Source organism: Colias croceus, chromosome 6 (assembly GCF_905220415.1).
Source record: "Colias croceus chromosome 6, ilColCroc2.1".
In the NCBI taxonomy this organism is placed as follows: domain Eukaryota; kingdom Metazoa; phylum Arthropoda; class Insecta; order Lepidoptera; family Pieridae; genus Colias; species Colias croceus.
Window position 1 is genome coordinate 10,970,020 of NC_059542.1, and position 12,007 is coordinate 10,982,026.

Below are 12,007 nucleotides of genomic sequence, written 5' to 3' on the forward strand. Positions count from 1 at the left end.
ATTAAATGACGCGTTATCAAATCATAATATACACTGAAAGGTGGGATTTTGGACTGTGTGACTTTAATATTCTCTCATATTTTGACTAACTGAACCCACGTCTTGATTTTCCCGCGTAAATCCTGTAGGTATCTACCCATGGGAAATCGGACGAAAAAGAAGCCTATTTATTCTACTCCGTAGACAGACTTTTATGTTATTATATTTTATAGTGAACAATAAAACTTTAGACATTCCCACCACCAAAATACTACTAATGTAATAATATTATTAATTAGTCACAAATTGAGTTGACATATTCAACTAACGGAAAATCGTCACTTCATAAATAAATATTATGTAACGGTACATTTACATCAAACGAAAATAGAGCTAGAGATGGAGCAAGAGCATTAATTCATGATCTTTTAGTGCAAACGGAAACTCGTATTCAGTGTTAACGCACTAAGAACAACGAAATAATGCTTTACGCCTGTTTACAATAAATAATTTGATATAATGCGGTTAGAATGACCATTCGCTCGTTTGATAAATGTACCGTTAAACAAATAAGTTTTTAACTAATTTATAAAAAATAATTAATAATATTATTTTATTTTGAATAAGATTTCCATGTTACCTATAAGGTTTCACCTGTTTTACAAAACCCCTTTCATCGGAAAGTCTCGCGAATTCCTGAAATATTTTCCTTGTCTCTTCAATAATGTGAAATTCGAATTAATATATTATTTATTTACAATATGTGAATAAAGGCTTGATCATTGAACTCGGTCGGGGTTTTAATGTAGACTAATAAATTCTTCGTTGACTTTAATGCCTAGGCTACAAAATGCAAGTTTATCAGTCCTTATACCGTATGTTTGGAAATTAAATAACTAATCTTTATTTCGTATACGAAAACGATGAATTTAAAAATAAGTGAATATTATTATTGCGAAAGTATGTTCGTTTGTTAATGTCTCTTTATTTGTTTATTTGTTTGTCTGTCTTTCACGTCGCAATGCAGCAATTTTATCACAATATTATTATGACTGTGCCCCGCGTATATTTTGTAAAATAAATCGAATCGAATTCAGTAATACAGAAATTATTATTCATCTAATAACTGAAATAGCGAATTGTAATGGAGTAAAATTATATCAAATGTCACTCAACAAGTTAATATTATGTTTGTACGATTAATTTAACATTCCCTTTGTAGCATTATTTCAATATATTTGACTGTTATGTTAACGAACAAATAGTAAAACTTATGATTTGAACTGTATTATTACCTTCATAATTCAAACTATACATGTTCTTTCTCAATAATTGGTCGAACAACAAACATTAACAAATATTTTAGATGTATAGTTTCAATTGAAATAGTAACATATATATATACCTATATGTAATTATATATAAATATCAAATAAATAAATGTTTCGGGACAATTTTCACACACGGCACGATCTGATCCCATACCTACTAAGCTTTCGCTTGTGTTATGGAAACCAGATGGCTGATAAACATACATAATAATTTTAAATAAATACTTATATAGATAATTAACACCCAGACACAGAGCAAACATCTATGTTCATCGCACAAATATTTGCCCCGGGTGGGAATCGAACCCACGACCTCTGGCTTGGAAGGCAGGGCCACTACCAACCAAGCCAACCGGTCAGTCAATGTAATTATGTACGTATGAAAATACAAAAAATACATAAACATAATAATAATAAAATACAAATTTCACTGATCTTCCCAACCGATATTAAGTTCAAAGATTATAAAGCAACTCCAGAGGGTCCACGAAAAAGGTTTATGTTTTACAAACTTTTTGCAGATTTTAATTCTGTCTACGTTTTTGGTTACCTCAGTAACTTAAGCTCAATCTTGAGATAATTCTTACCGTAGTTTATGGACTTTAGTTTCTTTAAAAGTTTTGGGAAGTTTTTTTTTTAATTACCTAATTATTTTTGTTTTGCAGTGCAATTGACATAGAATGTGTTGCTGCACTGTTTTTAGAAAACATTACACGCTAGATCAAATTGGTAAACGAACTTACGAACTTTTGCCGATAAAAATCATCACCATGCATGAACAAAACATTACAATACATTAATGAAATTCCAAAAACTTCGATATCTAAATCAGTATTTCATACTTTTTTAATAAAAAATAAAACAGGGCAAGAGGAATGGCGTATCGTTTCAATTTCAGTTGGTAATATTTTACGCGTATACTTTATTACACGTTTGTATTTTTTCGCTTTTTGGCTATTAATGTTTTGAGAGTAAAAATCTATTGAGGCAATATAATATTTTGTTTTTACTTTTGCTTGTAAATAATAAAATGATTAGGTATAGACGCAATTAATAACATCGATTTTCACCTTTATTTATTTAAATGCTTTATTGTACTACCAACAAGAAAATTACAAAAAGAAAACTTATGCTAAAAGAAGACACAGCACAGATGGCGGCCTTATCACTTACCTATAAGTGATTTCTTCCAGGCAACCAACTGATGATGTGATTTCATAATAGAAAAAGGAGGTGGGTAAAAAGTATACGCCTAAAATATAACCATTTGTTTAAAAGCATTTGCATGACCATTCTTCTGGGATTTTTGCTGTTTCGCTTACGAAAGCACTTATCAAAAAGCACTACTTATCTCACAAAAATTTAATTTTCCGATACATCGGTAATACGCTGGAAAAAGTACAAGCTTTCTTCTGTGATAAAGTGTTGCTTTTATATTGCAAGTGAAAGAAAAATGAGGCGTTTTAAATTTTAAAATTATAACAATTTTCAAACCAAATTGAATAATATCTAAAAGTTCCCATAGAACATTTATCATGCACTAGCTAAGCCCCGCGGTTTCACCCGCGTATATTCTATCTGTGTATTCTATAGTCTTCTTTTGTGTTGATGCGTAATGCGTATCCATGGCGACAAACGACAATAATGTTATGACGCGTTTAAAGCCACTAACCGGCCAAAATCGGCCGTTCAGAGTATAAAACGCGTTCAGTTTTCGTTGGTGAAATTCAAATGGTGACTTTAAACTGGGTTACATCGCGTAAAATGGTTTAGATTGGATTGATCGCGCAAATTCATTGGTGAAATCAGCCCTTAGTCTATTATGATGTAATTATAGGTACAATGGCATCTACATTAAAAATAAAAAACCTTTTCAGCATAGACTAAACTGATGACAACAATAAAATGACTATCGATTTATCGATTCATAATCGATTATTAACCGTGATTTGGCAACATTTGTCTTACGGATTAAAAAAAAAGATGAATCTGTCATATCAAACGTCACATCACGCCGCTTTTCTTGTGTTGATAATAATTGATTGAGTTTACTCTCCACCTACCTATATTCAATGTACTCTGTGCTCTCCACTTTAATTGTGTTTTAGTGTCGAATTGTGTGAAAGTAGGTAAGCAAAAGACATTTTATCTTTGCTGATTTGTCAACGACAGGACGTTTTTACAATAAAGTACCAATAGTGTAATTGCGCTAGCGCAATAACGCTGACGACAGGACGTTTTATTTAAGAGGTGTTTATATTTTTTCCCAGCCTGTGTTACTCTTTACTTAGCCTGTGTTAATTCTTATATTATATAAATTATTTATTCCTGAAAATGGCTAACACCTCGAGTGAGCGAAACCGATGCATAAATTGTTCTTTCTTGATACCGAGAAACATGAAGAGGCATCACTTGGAAGAAGCGTCGAATTTAATGCTCAGTTTATTACGATCATGGATAGCCCCTACTCAGGTGAGCAGACATTGTTTAGTTGCTTGAATTGTACATAATATTTACTTATTGTTTCAAATAGGTTTTTCATTTAATTTCTTCTAAAGTCCAGAATAAAATGTCATTATTGCCCTAGGGATTAAAGTGCCACTTTATTCCCTAGAGCTTAAAGTCTTTGTTTTAGATAGAGTTTACTTGATATATTATACGAATTTTAAATGCAGGTGATGTATAAATAATTATAATTTTATTATTACTAGAAAGAAATCCAACAGAAGTTCCAATCCTTTGTTGCGTTAAAATAATGTTTACTGTATTAAATAATTAAACAGAATGTACTTTATTCCAATAATATTTTTTGCAGGTTTCTTCAGAAAACATCATTTGTAATGAATGTTTTGAATTACTTCAAAATCGAGCAAACACTACAAGTGAAGGAAGCATTTTACCTTTGTCTGCTTTTGGACATAGAAGAGTCTGTCTTCCTTGTGGAAATTCCATTCTACGATCAAGGACATATCCTGTTCGACATGATCGTGAAGAGAGAAATGTTTTAATACGTTTTGTTCCACAACATCTGGTAAATATTTTTGATTTTATATAAAGTGCCTTAGTAAGTTTTTGTCTAATAAAAAGTATATCTTATAAACTTAAACTTCTTACTAACTTTCTTAAACTCTTTAAGGTCTCAAGAATGGAACGTGTGTGTGCTGCATGTTGGAGGTCAGCAACAAGAGAAGTACAAAGGCAGCAACAGCGTGACTCAAATCGCCCCACTCTGGCTGACACTGAATTAAGTGGTGATTCTGTTGTTCCTGTGCCACCTCCTCTGCCACCAACAACCCCACAAATTGTTCAACCAGTGACGACAAAAATAATTTCATCAATGTATAGACGTGCTGCTAACACTCCAGGTCACTGTATATTTGTTGGTTGTTTTGAACCTGAACGCCTACTTATACCATCTACTATCAAAGACCTAGTATTGTTTAATCATAAGTTTTACATACCATCTGGTGCACGCATTTGTCGTCACCATTTAAATCATGGTTCTTGGGACCAGTTAACTTCTCAATTGAGAGATTTTACTGGTAGACAATTTGATAATATTATGACTATGATGCAGCGAGCTGCCAACCATAGATTTGATTTTTCAAATATTGCATTGATGCCTCCTCACTTATTCCATTATTGGCTTGGTATGAATCTTGAACAGTTTTATGAATTACTAAATTGTATACCCAATCTAGCAGAACAAGTACCAGACGCTACCTTAGCATTATGCATTTATTTAGTTAAATTAAGAACAGGTGACAGCAACAACAGATTAGCCACTCTTTTCAATAAACCTAGAGCTACATTGGAACATTTGATGAATAAAGCTAGAAATTGCTTTATTAATGACTAGCTGCTCCGCGCGGTTTCACCCCCGTGGCTCCATTCGTAGCGTGATGATATATAGCCTATAACCTTCCTCGATAAATGGGCTATCTAACACCGAAAGAATTTTTCAAATCGGATCAATAGTTCCCGAGATTAGCGCGTTCAAACAAACAAACAAACTCGTCAGCTTTATAATATTAGTATATATTTTTAACCGACTTCAAAAAAAGGAGGAGGTTATCAATTCGGCTGGTATGTTTTTTTTTTATGTATGTACACCGATTTCTCCGAGGTGTCTGAACCGATTTACGTGATTCTTTTTTTGTTCGATGCGGGATGGTGTCGAATTGGTCCCAAAATTTTATTCGGATAGATCCAGTAGTTTTTATCTATACATATAATAAATCTGTAGAAGGGTCAATTCTGTACATTGAAAATATTGAAAAAATAACTAGCAGGGGGTGTTACTGGATCGATACCAAACCCAAATATGTGATTAAAAAAATTTTTGTCTGTCTGTCTGTCTGTCTGTCTGTCTGTCTGTCTGTCTGTCTGTATGTGAAGACATCACGTGAAAACTACCGGTTCGATTTCGATGAAACTTGGTATAATTATACCTTATTATCCTGGGCGTAAAATAGGATACTTTTTATCCTGGAAAAATACGTAGAAAAAAATTAATCTCAATTTTTCAGTTATCCATAGACGTTGTTCTGTAGTAGGTACCGCGAACACACGTTGCGTATTATTATAGACCTAGCCGTATTTGTGTCCAATAGATATTTATAAGATGTCATTGTCCGAGTTACTCAAAATGGAGAAATAAACCATCCACGCAAAGACCGACATCCGCGCGGACGGAGTCGCGGGCGGAAGCTAGTTTTAAATAAAAAGTAAATGTTGCAAGTGCAAGTTTGAAGTCGGTTGTTTTTAACGCAGTTATCACTTGTGTCCCATTGTACATACTTAGGATTTAATCATATGACTATACAAGATGTTGCTTCTCGGAATAGGATTATCCCAGAAGGATTTTTTGGTAATCCCGATTTACCTGCAGAGGTTAAACCTGCAATAATTCTAAATAGTATTCTAAATAAATTGTATTCTGTGTCAATTTTGTTTGTTATTATTGTGGAGTTAAATAAATGATCTTTCTTTCTTCTTTCTTTCAATTGTTATTTGTGATGCAACCTATATTATTATATTATATAGTATATAATTATTAGTATTTTTTTTAATTGGTAAGTATTATATTACATAATTTTTGCGTATACTTTTTACCCACCTCCTTTTTCTATTATGTTATCACATCTTTAGTTGGTTGCCTGGAAGAAATCACTTATATAATAATAAGGCCGCCATCTGTGCTGTGTCTTCTTTTAGTATAAGTTTTCTTTTTGTAATTTTTGTTGGCAGTACCATAAAGTATTTAAATAAATAAATAAATAAATATATTTATATTGTGCAAAGTAGTTCCAATTATTTATACCAAAAACAAAAATATAGTTTACAAAAACTAGATAACTTAGTAAAACCACTCTTGATGGACAAGGTAAAATCATTTAATCAAGGTAAAAAAAAATTTTTTCCAAGATTGGTTGCTTTGGTAAAATTCATAATCTCTTTCAGGGTTGTATTTAAATGCTCTCAAATGTTCAACCATTTGGATAGAATACAGTTAGTTTAGGGAAAATAATAATTAAAAATACAGATACAGGGAAAATAAAACAATCCATACTATACTATACTAATATTATAAATGCGAAAGTAACTTTGTCTGTCCGTCTGTCTGTTACTCAATCACGCCTAAACTACTGAACCAATTTACATGAAATTGTTTGGAGAATTTTATGCTAATCTTTGGTAATTTAGGGAGTGAAAGCGATCAGATTCCCCGGAAAGTAATTTCCCCATGGGAATTTGTTTTCCCGCGGTCAAAAGTAACTCATGTCCTTTCTTAACCCTCAATTCACTAGGTGAAATTTGCTAACATAAACAGCTTCCATGAGTCCACTGGACTCATATATTTTCTTAGCGTGTTTTTTTCAAATAAAACTCTTTTTTTTATTAAGTTTTTTTATTATTATTTTTAAATGTTTATTAAGGCACTACAAAAAAATAACAAAGCTGGATAAACTTCTGAAATACTCTTAAAAATAAAAAAAAACTTATTCTAACAGTCTTAAAAAACAGAGCTATTTTCAAAGCCCTACAATAATAACAAATATTTTTAATTATTAATTCTTTTTAATTTTATAAGACTTCTAAAGGAGTAAAAAACTGAAAATAAACAACAAAAATGTACGCTTCTATACAAAAAAAAAAAAAAAAACGTGCAATGGGGTATTACCACCGATTACAATTTACAGGCAACGACGGCATACCTTTTTTGAGCAACTCAAACATACAGACTTCAGACATCTAGTGCATAAATGTGCAGTCTTTGTTCTCTTTTTGTAATTACATAGAAAACAATACTTTCTTTCTGTCCTAGGTAACTTGTCTTCGGTTTCAGAGTGGCTCGCATCTTCATCATTCATAATTTGTGTGATCCATGATTCCAAAACAGAATCCGCCTGATCTTCATTCATATTTACAACTTTATGTTGTTTTAGATCCATTTTACAAACCTACAACAACAACAAAAATTAAAATACATATTTTTAGGGTTCCGTAGCCAAAATGGCAAAAACGGAACCCTTATAGTTTCGTCATGTCCGTCTGTCCGTCTGTCCGTCTGTCCGTCTGTCACAGCCGATTTACTCGGAAACTATAAGTACTACAGTGATGAAATTTGATGGGAATATGTGTTGTATGAACCGCTACAAAAATATGACACTAAATAGTAAAAAAAAGAATTGGGGGTGGGGCCCCCCATACATGTAACTGAGGGATGAAATTTTTTTTTTCGATGTACATACCCGTGTGGGGTATCAATGGAAAGGTCTTTTAAAATGATATAAAGTTTTCTAAAAAACATTTTTCTTAAAGTGAACGGTTTTTGAGATATCAGCTCTCAAAGTCGTAAAAAGTATGTCCCCCCCCCTCTATTTTTATAACTACGGGGTATAAAATTCTAAAAAAAATAGAGGTGATGCATGCTAATTAACTCTTTCAACGATTTTTGGTTTGATCAAAGTATCTCTTATAGTTTTTGAGATAGGTTGATTTAACTGTAAATAATAAGTTTATTATATTTGCTGCTACGGAACCCTTTGTGCGCGAGCCCGACTCGCACTTGGCCGGTTTTTTATATCATTAATACGAAAAATAAGCAACATTTAAGAATCGTAACAAATAAATAAAATATTACATAATTCACTAGTATGAGTCCATGGGACTCACTCGACGTAATAACTTACCAATTACGCAGCGCAGGCGCACGTCCTCTCGCTACCGCAGTGCCCGCGTCACTGCAGGAAGGTACTGAGACGGTGGAGGAAATAAGTCACTAGGGGAAAAAATTATAATAGTTTGAAAGTTCGATGTGAGTCCAATGGACTCAGGTAGTGAATTAAGGGTTAAGTCTCAAACTATGTCCTTACCAAATTTCATTGAAATCTGTTCAGTAGTTTAGGCGTAAAAGGGATCGGCCCACCTGAATTTTCCCATGGGAATGCGTCATTTTCCCGGGGTAAAAGTAGCCTATGTCCTTTCTCGGGTATCAAAATATCTCCATAAGTACCAAATTTCATGCAAATTGGTTTAGTAGGTTAGGCGTGATTGAGTTACAGACAGACAGACAGAGTTACTTTCGCATTTATAATATTAGTATGGATAAATTTGAGTGAAATTATTTGAATTTAAAAACGAAAATCAGCAGCTATACAATGCATTTCCGATTTGAGGACAATAAGCATAACATTACCTAATATTATAATTATATGCAATCTATTTTTCTTTTAAAACTCTACATAATATTATCTATGATGACGTTAGCAATACTATTAATGTCTTTCGATTCAATTATGCACCAACTGCTCTACGCAATTTCGTGTGCTCTAACAAATATATATTTCCTACCCTTGTAACACATTTTTTTAAAGTAAATACTTGACGAATACACAATAATACATTTTTTTTATATCAATGGTTGAAAAATCTGCCCTAAATAATAGCGAAGCAATAAGCAAAAAACACCTAACTTTAAAATGCTATTGACAATAAACGTGTTGCCAACCCGAAAATTACATTTCCTCGATAAAACACGTTTATAGAAAATTTAATAGCCGAAAATTACAGAAAAGCCGCCAAAAGTGATCGAAAAATTTGACCGACAAAAACATTTTTAATAAAGGGGAAAGTATCGAATCCTTAATGAGATTTCGGTCTTTCAAGTCGGTTGTTTGTCTCCGATATAATTAAAAAAGTTAGATTGAAGGGGTGTGAAACTGCTAATTTGTTGCAACGCTTTCTTTTCTCAATTGTTATTGTTTCTAATGGCTCTGTAATTTACGAGTTCAATGAAATAGGATGATGCAATTAACGATATTAATCATTTTCGCTTTCAGATTATTGTTTAATATATTTCCGGTTTTTTAACAAAAGATAATTTGTATTTATTTCACATTTGCACTGCACGTGTATTAACCACTGAGATTATTATCTAATGTATAATAATTTATTAAATAACCTTTCATATACTAGTCTTGTTCAAATGGTTATTTAATTTCTTCTTTATATATACTTACCTTACTTATATAACAGAACCTAAAACACAAAATAAATAATTAATAAACCAATCGTTCGCAATCATATAAATACCAACTTCGAGCAAATTGTTGTGTTAACAAAGAATATTAATTTCGAATTCTCTTAGTTCAAAGCACGTATCCATTAGAAGTCAATCCATACATTCGTACGTGTGGGGATTCACCGGTTCTTTATAATCGCCTTATCACAATCACGTAACGTCTATATTCGTTCATCAAAATTCTGTGTACATTTTGAATTTCAGATGACTTGGGCCAGTTTGGAGTTTCGCCAATATTCCAGTGATTTTGCTCTCACTTTATTTGAGGGTATTTTTGAAGCAAATTGTTACGTCTTGATGGTTCTGTTTCGATGAAATATGCTTTATGACGTGATAAAGTTTGTATTGATACAATTTTGGGAATCTCTTGAAGGAAAATAAATGCTTGCCTAGACAAATTCGGGATATCTAGTAAAATATTAGGTAATCAAAGTGTTTTACAGCTCCCATTAGTGTTGATAAATCATTTGGTAGAATAAAAGGTCACAAACGATATGAAATTGAATTCTACTTATTATAAGTAGTGTATGTGAAATGAGAAAAAACAGGTAGAGGACTAACAATGTACTGATTGATGTACGTTAAAAATAATGCAAAATTTTAAAACCCGATAGTAAGTACTTAACTCTGTATTGAAGACTAAATTTTTAGAATTAATTGAAATGAACTTGGAGTAATCGGAGACTAAGTCAAGTATGTACATACATGAAGTACATGAAAATGTAAGAAATACGAATCTTTTTAAAAAATATTAGCAATAAATCGCTCTTTTATTCTGTGAAAAATCTTAAATTTCTAAAAGCTTAGAGGAAGAAATATTAGATAACAATTAGTATGGACGACGTTTGTCCCGAGATAACGTGATGTGTATTTTATATATGATTTACTGTAGATAATAGTATTAAAAACATGTTTATAATTTGTAATTATGAAACTACTGAACCTTTTATTGAAGAAACTCAACTCAACTCTAGAACTACTACTCTAGGTACTGAATAACATACAGATTGAATCCCATGTTTCTCTTAAAATCAATTATCATTTTGCATATGTATATGTTTTAAATAAATTCAAAGGCATTAAGAAGGTTCTATATTATCAAGAAAATGGAAATAAATAAAAAATAAAGCTATTAACCATTGTAAACCTTATCAGTTTCATGCACGCACAGACACACGACCTTTGTACGTTAAATCGGTTTTCCACGTGAAAGTTTTAGAAAGGGCCTCGTATTTACTGAAGTAAAATAATTTTAAATGTGCTTGTCATTTTATTAAATATTTAACATTTTTTTTTTATATTTTCGTTTTTTGTATAATTGTAGGTACCTATTTGTATCGAAAAAAGTAATATGATTAGGGAATAAAATGTTTTTTTGTTTGTGTTCCCTATAAGATCTAGAACACCTACTATTTTATAATATGTATATTAATCCTTAATCGTCAGGATGTTGCAATGAAACCTCGTTCCAAATTTTAAAAACATCATAAAACTTTGATAAAAGCTGCAGTCGATAGAGTTGCGAGACTAACAATGAAATGGATCCTCGTACTAAAAATATTAATGGCTTTAGTAGATAGAACACGTACTTACCGCGCGTCAGAGCGCTTAGCTGACGCCGCGCTATGACGCCGATATGTCATACGACGACTGTAATATTATACCGTCGTACAGAGCGCCAGAATTATAGCTGTAAGCAACGCTGGCGCGGCTTCGTGTATACTAAGCGCGCGTCAGAGTGTCGTCGATCTATTGTCGGTTACGACGTTGAAGAACACAATTCGGCGTGTGAAGAACACAGTGCGCGTCAGAGTGCTAATTTGATGCTGAGATGCATTTTACTAGGAGCTATTGACTATGTCTATGTCAGATAGAACGCGCAATAAGCGCGCGTCAGCGTTGTCAATCTTTTTGGCGCTTACCGCGTAGTACAACACAATCCGGCGTAATAAAGCTTATATTAGCACTCTGACGCGCGCTAAGAACGCGCCCTATCTGACACAGCCATTATAGAGGAAGATACCTACGTTGAATTTCACATACATTGGAATCTAAGCGATAATTGTTCGAATACGTGCATATTTTCATCTGAATGCATTGTGAAAATGCT

At 32.5% G+C, this 12,007-nt stretch overlaps 1 protein-coding gene across 1 annotated transcript; it reads left to right on the forward strand.

Moving 5' to 3' along the window:
* The first annotated feature begins 3,361 nt into the window (after window positions 1-3,361).
* LOC123692489 lies at window positions 3,362-5,262 on the forward strand. The gene is made up of 4 exons (XM_045637245.1): window positions 3,362-3,439; window positions 3,581-3,782; window positions 4,126-4,341; window positions 4,447-5,262. Exons 2-4 carry the CDS (start codon window positions 3,645-3,647, stop codon window positions 5,167-5,169), a joined length of 1,077 nt encoding a protein of 358 aa, XP_045493201.1. The 5' UTR covers window positions 3,362-3,439; window positions 3,581-3,644; the 3' UTR covers window positions 5,170-5,262.
* Window positions 5,263-12,007: the final 6,745 nt, after the last annotated feature.

Excerpts from the sequence above, each read along its gene's own strand:
- LOC123692489 (XM_045637245.1), top strand. The coding sequence starts at position 3,645 with ATGGCTAACACCTCGAGTGAGCGAAACCGATGCATAAATTGTTCTTTC. Across the intron at positions 3,783-4,125 it reads CATGGATAGCCCCTACTCAG|GTTTCTTCAGAAAACATCAT; the intron begins GTGAGCAGACAT and ends TATTTTTTGCAG. Across the intron at positions 4,342-4,446 it reads GTTTTGTTCCACAACATCTG|GTCTCAAGAATGGAACGTGT; the intron begins GTAAATATTTTT and ends AAACTCTTTAAG.